General features: G+C 35.5%; 1 protein-coding gene across 2 annotated transcripts in view; it reads right to left on the minus strand.

The window, feature by feature from the left end:
• The window catches only part of KIF18A (kinesin family member 18A), an 80,408-nt gene extending 67,971 nt beyond the window's left edge, over window positions 1-12,437 (minus strand). For both annotated transcript variants that reach the window (XM_074230409.1, XM_074230410.1), the window contains exons 1-6: window positions 12,355-12,437; window positions 9,042-9,412; window positions 7,248-7,405; window positions 4,715-4,819; window positions 3,920-4,030; window positions 370-567 (exon numbers count right to left, since the gene is read on the minus strand). In XM_074230409.1, the coding sequence (XP_074086510.1) occupies window positions 370-567; window positions 3,920-4,030; window positions 4,715-4,819; window positions 7,248-7,405; window positions 9,042-9,366 (897 nt within the window). In that variant the 5' untranslated portion in view covers window positions 9,367-9,412; window positions 12,355-12,437. The remainder of the gene's footprint in view (window positions 1-369; window positions 568-3,919; window positions 4,031-4,714; window positions 4,820-7,247; window positions 7,406-9,041; window positions 9,413-12,354) is intronic.
• Between the last annotated feature and the right edge of the window lie 1,244 nt (window positions 12,438-13,681).

Below are 13,681 nucleotides of genomic sequence, written 5' to 3' on the forward strand. Positions count from 1 at the left end.
ATGTTACAAATATTAATCTCTTTTAAGGTTCTATTGCTTCAAAATTAGCCAATTCTGACTTTTTTTTATGAAAGTTAAGTGTTTTATACATTTTAGCTACATTTTTCTCAGGATGAATATTATACATAAGGCACCTAAATTGATATTTATTACTTTTAGTTGAATCAATACCTATTATAAAAGAATGGAAAATTGAAAGCATGCATAATGATCAATTATACTCTGAAGGAATAGAACTATATGTAAAAACCTGTTTATCCTCTTGAAAGTTTATTGAAAATGAAGTAGTATACTTTGTAGTTAATGAGGCCATTGTTTTCACATAAAATTATAAATACTTTGTCCAAGATACATATCCACAGAACTAACCTTCCCATCTGCCAAGGCATTGATGACATTTCCAAGGGCTAAAAGTGACTGATTGATGTTTGCACCTTCCCTAAAACGGCTTCCTCTGGCATTTGTGGCACTGGCACGTTCAGATCCCGCTAGGTCAATGAGACACATTTTGGCAATACGGACATTCTGATTTATGCTTGCTGTTTTGTCTTGTTGTCTTAAGTAAATCTTTTATAAGATATAGGGGAGAAACACACAAAATTAAAAGAAATGCAATAAATAAGAATGCTTTTTCCCAGTATTAACAAAAATGATAAAAATAGGGGAAAAAGTCTCTGTAGTGACAGTGATAATAAGCTGATGCATGTGCACCACATACACCTCAAACACAGGCAAAATAAATGCTATTCATATTACTGGTACTTTGTGGACTAGAATAAATGCATGGGATAGTGCTAGAGTAATGGGGTTTGCTAAACTAAGAGTCAGACTCTTCCCTAAAGGCACATTCACTCTATTTAGGGGCTGAGGTGAGAAAGGGATAGAAGAGAAGGTGCTCTCCCAGGAGGGGATTCTGGGATAGCTTTGCAGCACCCCTGACCTGACTTGACTTGAGCTGAGCCTGGAGGTGAATAGAAGGCTTATGAGAAGAGATGAAGAGGGGAGCCTTTCTAGACCACCAGATATAGCATTTGTGAATACTTGACATAGGGTGAGAGAAAAGTTCCCAGCAAAGTGCCTTATGCAAAACAGAAGGAGAATATAAAATCAGGAGGTTAAGCAGGCAGGGGCCAGAAGCCGGATGATTTTCCCAGCAAGCCAAGAAGACAGGGAACTCAAAGGATTTTTAGAAGAAAAGTAACATTTGGGTCACAAATTGAGCCTTTCTAGAAAAGTAGTATTTGCTGCTGGGTAGAAGATGGAGAGGAAAGGCTAGAAGAGAGCAAGAAGTGAGGATTGTCATTTGAGAGGAGAAAAGGGCATCGCATGAGATGTAGAAGAACAGGGAGGAGGAGGAAGGCCCACTACATTTATACAGGTTAACTATTGTTAATGATTATAAAAAAGAAAAATTACATTTAGGGTACCAAAAACTGGTGAATATAATAGTATCAGTAATCTCTGAAAGATCATGGAAAACAGAAAAGGTACCATAGGTTTGGAGAAGGATAAATGGCCTTTTTTCCAAAAAAGAGAAGCATACTGCACCTACAAACATCAATCCAGTTAACTTTACTTTAATGCCTGAGTGTTTTTATTAAAGAATGTTAGTGAACATTTAGTAAAGGGAATTTCAGTGAAAAAGCTGATGTGTCTTTATCACAAACAGTTCAGGCCAGACTAATCTCATTTCTTTTTCAGGGGACTTATAAGAGATAATATTTTGCCAAGTCTTATATAGCACTTGGCAAAGTTTCTTTTGGTGAAAAAGATGGACATTAGATAAATTTGTAGATGACATAAGTCTAAATGGGAATAGCTAAATGGGGGTGTCACTGTATTTAAAAAAAAAATCTTAGGCTATGATACTACGTTGAATTAAATAAAATAAAATGTAAAAGGTGTAAGTGTAAAATGTGACTAAAACCTAATCACATTCATGACTAAGATGCAATCGGTATAGAAAAGTTACGGGATTTTTAATGACCTGGAATTTCTATAAAAGTCAAAAATATGATATGGTAGTCAATCAATGTGCATTTCTTAAGCACTTACTAGGTACTGGTATTAAACATTAGAAATGCAAAGAAAGGAAAAAACTAGCCCCTTCCTTCAAGGTGCAGACAATCCAATGGGGAGATATACCAACTTGTACAGAACCAGGCAACTGAAAAGCTAATGTGATTTTGGTTGTGCTAAGAGATAGCAAGGGGTTGGAAAAAAGGCATTACTATCATCAAATTATGGGAATAGCTAGAACACATTTGGAGTATTATGTCCAATGCTAGCTACTGCATTTTAAAAAAAACACTTGAAAAGCTGGAATATTTGGAACAAAATTAGAAGGGTGGAAAAACAATGAGCTCAAAATATAAGATTCTTTGAAGAAACTGAGATTGTTTAGCTATGGATAAGAGCAGAGGAATGATAGTTGAATTCAAGATTTGAAGGGCTGTGATTTGAAGAGAGATCAGAATTGTTTTATTTGATTCTAGAGGATAGAATTTGGGAGAGTCCTGAGAGGAAGTTGTAAAGATACACATTTAAGTTTGACTATTAGGACAAACTTCCTAACATTGAGAACTATTTGACAATGAAATGGACTGCCTCAGGAGGAGAGTCATTTGTTAGGTGTGTTGCAGAAGGTACGGTCAGACTAGATGACGACTAAGCACCCTACTTATGGCATATTTGAGTCTCTGAGGCAGAGACATGAAAATCTAGGAGATGATAACTGGAGAGGGAAATTTCAAGTTCACAATCAGAGAATCTAAGACAATATAGCCAATGAATGACTAACAAAGAATCTCTTCTGCATCATACCTGAAAAGTGTTCATCCAGCAATTTGTGAAGAACAATAAAACCCCATTGTTTTCAAGGCAGCCCACTCCACTTCTAGCAGGGACAAGTGTGGGGGAAAGTGTTTATTGCTATCAAGATTAAATTGAGAGCTAATGTGAGGCCCTAAGAAGAGGAACTGCCTGGCTTTTCTATCTATCTCCAGTGTTACATGTGCTCACATGGAAAAGAAATCTGGTAGCAAATCTAAAAGTTAATACAATATGGGTAAAGCACACCAATGAGGACAAAATGATCTCTCCGTATTAAACTTGATATTAATTTTTCAAAAGAATGTATAAGTTATACATAACCAATGGGAGTCTTGATTATTTTGAATATACAGTTTTTCTTATTTATTGAGTCAAATAAGAAAGAAGTGGAAATGATGAAATGGTTACTTCAAATCCTACAAGCTAAATTTTTTTCATGGTTTAATTACCATAGATGGGGAGCTAATTAATAATAAATATCCTCCTTTTCACATATGAATCAGAAATAAAATATTTACTATGATTTCATTAGATAGTAATATAATTTTGCAAATGAAATAACATAATTATAAGCACAGTTTTTACTGAAGTTTTATTTCTGAAAAGTAGTATCAATTAAATTATATTTTAATAGCACTAAAGAATGTTGCCATATAAAGGAATCATATGGGCAATATATTATAAAGTGAATAACCACTCTGTAATTATAAAGTAGGCTTCCTTCAACCATGCAGCAGTAACACTGCAAGTTTATTAAAAACTCAAAGATCTTTCACCAATTAAAGATCTCAAAAAGAAGTAAACACTGACACTGGAATCTGATAAAGGCACACACACCAGAACTTCTGAATCATGTCATATCAATGCTAAGTACTGTTTATGGTAATATCTAGCAAGTGTTATAAAACACATTAAATCATAAGTGGAAAAGGATTTACATGTATGAATGCCCTTTGGGCATAAAAAATATGCTTTACTAATCTATTAATTTGAAATTTAATTCCTTATGATAAAGAATTTCATAGTAGTATTTTAATCTTTGTGATATCTGGGACATCAGGTCTGAGATGTCTTGGCACTATTTTACCTGGAAAACAGCATGAGAACGAGAGGAGGTAGCATTCACATCAGTGGGATGTTGAGTTCTATTCTTGTTTCCATCATCCAATAATTGCAAAATTTCTTCAGAGGTTTTAGGCTAGAGAGTTTTGGAAAAGAAGCATTCATAAGTTAACTTTTTATTATTGAATCTCAAAATAAATGATGTGACCTTAGGAAGTGACTTATTCTCTTTGTTTCATTTTCTTCATCTATAAAATGAATTGGTAACACTTTATGTTTTCTAAAGTTTCTTCCATCTGCAAATCTATGATGCTAAGTGCAAAAAACCATAAATTTAAATGAAGTTACTTTTTGTATATTCAATTTAGTGGTTTAGGATCTCTGGGGAGACACAGAGAAGAAAACCTGTGGTTCCAAGTGTTAAAAATACTTTACTATAATCTTAAAATTGAAAGGGATGCTGCAGCTAGTTTTACCCATTACAATTTCTTACATGAGAAAACTGAACTTGAGCGGTTAGGTAACTTGTTCAAGTCATAAAGCAATTTTTTTTACAGATTAGAACCTGCTCCCTATTCAAAGAATTTATAAATTTCATTTTGGAAAAAGAACAAGAAATTATATTATTGTGTGCATATTTAAAACTAAATTGTATTTTATCTGTGGGAATATAAATCAAATGTACTTTACTAATTGCAAATTTTTAAATTTCATTTTTTGAAATTAATTTCAGAAAATAAAAAGGAACTGGTAGACAATGCTTTGAAAAATTAAATTTACAATTAATCTAATTAAAACAAAACCAGTCTACTCTACATACCTCATGTAATGTTAATCCCTGAACTACTACCCCTCTTTGGGCATCTTCACGGACAGCCAGAGGCCCTGAATTTGTTAGGAGATCACGAATCTGTTCATTGTATACCTAAAAACAAAGCACCTTGTATTAGTAGTGATTAAAAAAAAAACATTACACTAACTTATGTGACTTGTCAAGTTAGAAATATCAACACTCTTTAACACATTTTTGCACCTAAATACAGATCTCTAAGAATAAACAGATTCCCTCAAAAGATTTTTTACTTCAAACTGGGACCCATTTACTACCATTGGTAAAAAAAAAAACAAAAAAACAACTCATTTCCATGGCCTTAAACTGACACCTTTCCCTTATGCAAGTGACATAAAACCCAACTAGCCATTGGTTTAAAATTTTAAATTAAAGCTTAAAACATAATAAACTAATTCATATTGCAAGAGTCAGTGACATATCACTTTCAATATTTCTTCCAGGAATAAGGAAAGATCTAGAGATGTGACACATGTCAGTGGGGTTATTTTTCTTTTTTCATCTCCAATGCTTAGCACAGTGCCTTGCATGTAATAGGCACTCAAGAAATATTTATTTACTATAGCTTGCTATGCCATGTAAAGGATGGCATTTGGAGATATAAGTGGTTTAGTGTGCAGTCAAATCATGAATTTGAGGGTACAAAGGTTGGGAGCCAATCTATATTCCATTATCTAGAACTGATATTTTTTTTCTTCTTTGAATCTATAAAATGAATTGGTAACACTGTATGTTTTCTAAGGTTCTTCCATCTGCAATGTCAATTTTAAGATCAATCTCCTACAATCTTCAATTTTTAAATTTGGAAACAATTTTAAACTAGTTAAATAATTAAGGAATTTGTAGGTTAGAAGCAGTTTAGGACTCAGGCAGATCAATTTTCTCATTTAACAAATAAACAAAATACATCCATTTACTCAAAGTGAGAGAATTAGTTAAGAAAAGAGCTGGTTGCTAACATGCAAATCTGGATTCTTGACCACTAAAAGAAATCCATTTCTGGATTTTTTGGTTTTGTTTTTAAAACTAATTTTGGAAAACTGATTAATAGGTTAGGATCCTAAGATTGAGAGGTGGCATCTCAGAGATTAATTAGTCTGTCTCTTATTTGAGGACATTGTAGTCGGTCCCAGAGAGAAATGACTTTTCTAAGAGGACCAAGTGGAAGGACTGACAAACTTCAAAAGAAGCATGCTGACCAGTGATAATATTTCTACTTAAACAAGTTACTTGGATTTCATGAAACTATTAATTCCATATTTTCACTAATTACTGAACTGATTGAAACATGAAAAAATTGAAAAATAACTGTAAATAAAAAACTCATATTCCAAACAAAGTATCTCACCTGATAAAAAACTGACTTCTGCATTTCTGAAAATGGCTCATAATGCCATTGACTCATAAAGGGCTAATATTGTCAGATCACTCCAGGCTCTCCCAATTACAATTATTTCACCAACTTTAAAGACCCTGATCTGATATGGAAAGATCAGGACTCTTCATAGATCTTTTCCCCTGACATTTGGTACCTTATCACCTCAAATTTCCCAAATAACCCACCAGAAACAGAGACTTCAGTTGAAAAATTCATTAAAAGCTTCACCCAAAGATTATGGCTGTTCTGATCTGAATTGACTAACATTGCCACTGTTGAATCCTGAACTTGAAGATCTGTCAGCCAAGAGAACCCACCACTTCCCAAGACAGATAATTCCATTTTTTTGTTTTTGCAAGGCAATGGGGTTAAGTGACTTGCCCGAGGTCACACAGCTAGGTAATTATTAAGTGTCTGAGACTGGATTTGAACCCAGGTCCTCCTGATTCCAGGGCTCTATCCACTATGCCACCTAGTTGTCCTCAGATCATCCTACTTTTAAACAGTAGTAATTTTTATGAAGATTTTCATAAAGTTGATCAACCTGAAATCTACATCTTTTGCAACTTCAGCTATCTTCTGCTCACATAGGAACCCTCTCTCATAATACTTAAGGAAAAGAACACCTTCCCACTTCACTCTTCTCCCTCAGTTTTCTCTTTTCCTGCCTAATAAAACCACTTCTTTTTTGCTATCTCCTTTTGTAATGCTTAGACATTGTTTCAATTTCCATTGTCTATAGAATAAGGATGAGATATTGAGCAAGAATCAGGATATCTCTGATCTCTTTTCGTGAGAGCTAACATTCTGGAGACACTTTCCCCCTGAAAAATAGGGAAATAAATTGCATTCATGAATGGTGAAGCAATCAAAATCAAATTCATAAGCAATCAAATTAAAAAGGTATTGAAAAAAGAAAGTTTGACAGAAAGAGGAGAATGAATGAAGTGTTTGTAAAATTTGCAGGGCACTACACATGCTATTAAAAAGCAGTAATCACAAAGCTTTACTGGGCTCCCTTTAACAAAATTCTACTATAAAAACACAGGAGACCTTCACAGAGTTTTTTCTAGATAATTTACAAGCATTCTGAATTATTCTAAAAAGTAATGATTTCCAACTTACCTCTAAATAAGAAACTGTAATGCTACATAATTTTTCATCTTTAATCTGATCCATGGATTGATAAAGGGCTAACATGGTCAGATACATCACTCCAGGCTCTTCAGGTGATCCTAGCATGGTATGTGTCTTCCCAGCTCCAGTTGCACCATATGCAAGCACTAAGTTTTCAGAAAAAGGTGTTTGGAATAAAAGGTCATTGTTACAATAATGCACAAGTCTATGGAAGAACCATATAAAACTTTTTTTTAGGGGGATAAATTAAAAGGGAGGAAGGAGAGGGTACAGAGCATCAGTACAAAATTAAATATACTAATCTTGTGTTGGTTGTAAAAACATATAAAGAAGAAAAAAATTCAGTTTTGAATAAATTCAGGTAGAAAGTTTTTACTAAAATCTTTGAAGCATGTAAAGCAGACTAAGAAAAGTTTTTCATTTAAAACAATTATATAAAAAAAGAGTTTATAGAATAAGACCTGGAAAGGAATTCATAAATTATATAGCTCAACACTTATGTTAGAGATGAAAGTCAGGACAGGGCAAAGTGGAAGTTCTTAGACCTTTTGTCTCAAACCCTAGAACTTTTTTCTTCTCTAGAAAGCACAATGAAGCTCCATTTTGCTCTTTATGTAACAAATTTAAAGTGGACTTTTAAGGACAAAATTTAATAAAGCTGGAAGAAAATGTTGAAGAAGAAGCCATTTCTCAAAATATTTAACATTATTATTATCACTGATCTAGAGTCATCTTTCAGGAAAATCGGAATCAAGAGAATTTTTAGAAGCAGTACCTCACTGTTGAAAAAAAAGGTGAATCTGCCCTAAAGTAAGGAGTATGGAATTTCTAGAAGATTAAAGACTAAGGAGAACATGAAATATACTGTTAACAGAGACAACATCTGCTTAATAGAACCTCTCTATTGTAGTTTTGGGCCCCAGAATGACAAAGTAGTTTGCTGATGTTAACTGAAGAAAGATCTAGGATGTTAGATTTCTAAGGGGTCTTGCATCCAGATGTGGAGATGTAACAGGTGGCAAAAGCATGATATTAGGAAAATAGGGGGTATGATGGGGAAAATACAGGTGGTTAGACAAGCATGATGCCACCATGAGGCCATTAGGCTCATGATTCAGAGAGTTCTAGGGTGTTCTTCAGCTGCTATGAATCATCCATACAAAGAGTTGCAAAAATATGGTTCCATCTCTCAAGAAGGTCACATTCTAATGGGGAGAAGACACAAAAAACCACAAACATAAGAGTGTAAGGAGAAGGTAAGGTGGGGGGTGGGGTGGAAAACCCTTTTGTGGAGTGTGGAATTTGAGCTGTCTTTGAAGGAAGCAGGATCTGGAGGTGAAAGATAATGCCACAGATGGGGACAGCAAAATTGCAAAGGCAGAGCTGGGAGACAGGCTGGAAAGGTGAGCTCTACCACAGTATCAACCCAGGAGGCCTTTCTGAAAGCACCAAGCACAGACCAGTATCTTGCCTAAAGGCATCTTTTATATATGAAGACAGAACTAGGAAATGAAAATTGGAGGAAACTTTTTCACTAAGTAGAAGCTATGATAATGTAAATAAGTTTTACATTCAGATGTTAAACTGAAAATATCATAAACTACCAACATTTCAACAAGTTATTATCATTTCAGAAAAATAGTCTAAAAATCTACATAAAGCAAAAAAAACCTTAGCACATATGCATTTCTAACAATTATAGTTGTGAGAAAAGATAATATATAAGTGAAAACACCCAGAGGAGACTGATATAAAAAAAAGAAGCCAAAATTGTTAGGTTACCTGTGCAATTATACCCATTTAAAAAGCCATCAAGCACAGGCTTAGTGGTATGTTCAAAAACTTGAGACTGAGAAGAATTTTCATCAAAAACAGCATCAAACACAAACTTTAGGTCTTTTCTTTTTCTTTTTGTAATGTCTCGATTCATAGTTTTCTTCCCATGAAAGAAATGGTCTTCTTCATCTTTTGGATCAAAGACCACTAAGTGCTCATCCACAACTTGAACCACCTTATAAAAGCCAACAGCTTTTTCTTTCTGATTTTCAGGACGCACACGAACGACCACTTTCATGTGATTACACACATCTTCTTGGGGGACTAACATTTTTACTTTATCTTGTTTCTTTTGTTTATCTGAATGCCTGATTTCTCTGAAATTTAACAACAACAACAACAACAAGAACAACACAAAACAAATTCTGATCAGTAACAAGATACTTTATTTTTTTACATGTTGATTCAAGCATTTAAGTATCTACTCTATGCAGAGGACTATGGTAGTTAAGGGGTGAGATAAAAAGATCAAATAAAACATGCATATTCCACTGTGCAACAAAATTAATGTTAGATCTACCACATCTAGGAGGTGGTGCCATTACAAGGTACATGAAGTGGATCTGAGTGGATTGAGTGAGGAGGGGTTTGTGCTAAGTCACCAGCCTCACTTTTTCCTCCAGAGCCATTTGGGTCCAGTCACCAGATATAGATCAGAATAACTGGAGGTGGCCTTGGATATGAGGCAATCGAGGGTTAAGTGATATGCCCAAGGTTACACTGCTAGTAAGTGGCAAAGGTCTGAGGCTGAATTTGAACTCCTATCCTCCTGAATCCAAGGACAGTGCTCTATGCCACCTAGCATTTTCTTCAATCCACAATGATCATTTTTGTTAAATTTCTTTGTGGAATAATCAAATAAAGTCATTTAGTACTTTTTAAAAAGTCATTTTGTTTTCCAAAACTACTAGTATTATATACTAGACTTTTTTCTGATAGGTTTATGGGGCAGCATTCAAGCAATAGCTTGTATTTTACAATTAAAAAAAAGAAAGTTCAAAAAAGACAGTCTATGATTTTTCCAATTGTACTGATTTGTGATTTTTAGATGATACCACTTCCAATCTGTAGTATTTAAGATTATAACAATTAGATGAACCTTATTAGCTTAATTTCAGCTAGTTCTATTCCTTTAAATGTCAAGCCTTTGCAAACATTCTAAGACAAAAGGGTCCTTACAAGCTCTCGACTCAACATCTGGCTGAGCCTAGTACACCATCGCCAAGCTAATACTAAACATCCTTGTCATTTCTTTTCACCAAGACAGTAGCAGTATTTGAATTTGAGATGAAGGTATGGATAAGAACTTTCAATCAGGTCAAATTTAAAGAGAGCCAAGGAAGTGCCTTGATGTCTTGGCCTTTTGTATGGCAAAAAAGCAAATGCCATAAAGGCTTCTGAGAAAGGGGCTGATGAGACACATTGGAATACATGGAAAAAAGGAAGGGCTCCTGGCTTGATTCAGACTAGGCCTTATGTAAACCGATTCTCCAACAAGTCTAATATGGAAAAGTGAACAAAAGTCCAAACACTGTTCTTGATCTGTCAGGAATGAGGGTGGATTCACAAAATTTTGCTCTTCTGATACCTCTAGACACATCATTTTCCTATTGAAAAGTTCTATAGTTGGTAGAAAGGATAACATATAACTAAAAATATCCAGGGGAGACTCATATAAAAAATGAAGCCAAAATTGTTAGGTTACTTATGCTATTATACCTATTCAATAAGTCAAGTACAGGTTTAGTGGTATGTTCAAAAACTCAAAGTCACTGATTCAGATCATGGGATATAGCTCTCTATTTCATAAGGAAATTAAAAACTTATTTTAAGTATTGCATAAATACATTACTGTTGAGTGATCAACAGTGCCATCAGGCCCATCAGTTTCAGAATGGCTTGATGGAGGAGCCCTGCACTTAGTATCAAAGTTCCTTAGATGGATCTCTAGCTCTGACACTTAAAAACTGCACCACCTGGAACAAATAGTCTTTGTGGGACTCCTTTCCTCCTCTGAAACATAAGGAGGATAGACTAGAAGCCAGGCAAAAGCAAAGGAGGCCATAGTTTATATCACCATTTTCAGCTCTCTCCATTTCCTCCAATACTTAGTACATCACATTCACATAGTAAGTGCTCAATGAATATTTGTCAAATCAAATGATCTAGAAAATGGCTGAGAGTTATTAGAAAGTTAAAAAAAAAAAAGCCCTCTGAATGATGTAGGTTTGTTCAATGACCTTGCAATAAAACATGCTATTTACTCACAATAAGAAACCTTGTATCTCTCACTCAGAGGGATTATTATTATCTATAATAATAATAAGTTGAATAAGCTAAGTTTTTTTTTGGAATTTCATTCCATAAAAGATTTTTGTGCCCTTCACAAGTCTCTAACAACCAGAAACTACAGGTTAAAAAAGGCCAAGGGTAGCTGGAAAGTCATGTGGATTATACAACTGCAGGCCAACAAGGAGAGCACAGTGAAAATGAGGGCCAGTTTGTTTACAGGCAGGCAAAGTTCTTATGGCTTAGTGACTTCACACTGCAGGGCTGAGAAAGGGTAAGAGCCAAGGGATCTTTTATAATGCAGTTACTTCCTCATTTTTTATCTCCTTTATCTTGGGCTATTGGGTTCAGGTACAGGAGGGTACCTGAATCCGGTCTGTTTTTGGGAGAGAAAACAATCCTACCCTACATAGGATCCTCTGGTCTGTTTGTGAGGCCTGGGCTGGTTGGATTCCAAGGACAAAATGGAGAAGGAGGTACTAAAAGGAGTCCCAAGACTTGACTAGCTTAGCAGGGATAAGTATTCTTCAGTTTTTAGCTTTGAGACAGAAATATCTACATGAGAAACCAGTACCTTCACTGACTGGAAGAGGATTTTAAGAACCAGATTCCAAGGGAATTTGGGTTTCTTTAGTTTTTGGAAATGCCCTCTCTTTCCCCAGAGACACACTTCTTTCCTTTGTTTTTAACACCTTTTTCCCCTTCCAAATTCCTCCGAGGGATCTGAATTTCAATTCTCACCCAGGAGACTGAGGTGAGCTTATAAATAATGAACATCAGGTGGCGTAGTGGATAAAGCACTGGCCTTGGAGTCAGGAGTACCTGGGTTCAAATCCGGTCTCATACACTTAATAATTACCTAGCTGTGTGGCCTTGGGCGAGCCACTTAACCCCATTTGCCTTGCAAAAACCTAAAAATAAAATAAAATAAAATAAATAATGAACATCAGAAGGAAAGCTTCCCACTTACCAAGTACTTTCTGCTCAATGTCCTCTTTCCCAACTAGGATTCATTCAACCCCATTACATGCTCATCGCGGTGTTAGGTGCTGGGGGAAGGTAGAAAGGAAAGAACAACAACAAAAAAAGCATTAATAACACAATTTCTGCCCCCAGTTTTAATTTTGATAAGTAAATCAAAATAATTTTAACTTTTTTTAATATTATGATAATTTTAACAGGGAGTCAAAGCTATCCAAATGAAATAGCGAATTAGAAATAATAAGACATTCACAATTAAACTCCAATGTAACTGGTAAAAGACAGGGAAGAGACAGGGGTAATTCTGATGTGATTTAGAAGATAAGCTAAGACATATAAAACTAGTCCACATTTATCCTGGAAGCAAAAGCCATAAAGACTTTGTGAAAGGGGCTGATGTGACAAGTTGCTCTTCCAAGGTTCTTAGGATGGAAAGTTGGAATACATGAAAATAGCAAGGGCTCCTGCCTTGGTTTAGTCTGGGCAAGTCTAATGTGGAAAGGTGACCAAAAGTCCAAACACTGTTCTTGATCTGACAGGAAGGAGGGTGGATTCACAAAATTTTGCTCCAATGAAGTGGCCCTTAGAAGTGGTACTTCTCATCCCAGAGTGGTCAATTCTTGGTTTTTATTGAAAGCTCAGTCTCTATACTCTCTTAGACAAGAGGCAGCTTTGGGGGGGGGGGGGAAGAAGAGAAAAGCATTAGCATTTATTCAGCCTCTCCTATGTGCTCAGTATGTTACAATCTTATCTTTCCAACAATACTGGGAGGCAGATACTAGGAAAGGGACTTGCCCAACTCTGTGCCCAAGTATGGAGCTAAACTGGTCTTCTTGCCTCCAGACTATGCTACCTAGTTACTATGCTAGTTTCTATATGTATTCCTTGGGGCTTAGCTTACCTTACTAGAGGAAGAAATTCAGAAATGTTTGTTTATAGCCTCAGTACAGACTTAAGAGTGAGAAGGGACCTTAGAGGCCCTGAGTTCAACCTTTCCATTTTAGAGGTGAGCAAACTGAGGCACATTCAGGTGAAGAGACTTGCCCAGGGTCCTAAAACTAGGAAATCACTCAGGTAGACTACCTGAGTAGCATCCAGTTTACTACCTACCTGCCCTTCTTTCTCAGAGTTAAAAAGGTCTTCAGAGGTCCTCAAATCTATCTGGTACCTGAACAATAATCCCATCTACATCTAAATCTCATCTCAATGGAGTCTTCCTATATTGTCCAAAACTTTTGGCATCTCTTTTTCATCCAGTTCTGTGCCATCTGCAAGTTGGATAAGCAACCATCCACAAAAATGCCAGCAGCCTAAAG

The sequence above is a fragment of the Macrotis lagotis genome, chromosome 3, assembly GCF_037893015.1.
Source record: "Macrotis lagotis isolate mMagLag1 chromosome 3, bilby.v1.9.chrom.fasta, whole genome shotgun sequence".
In the NCBI taxonomy this organism is placed as follows: Eukaryota; Metazoa; Chordata; class Mammalia; order Peramelemorphia; family Peramelidae; genus Macrotis; species Macrotis lagotis.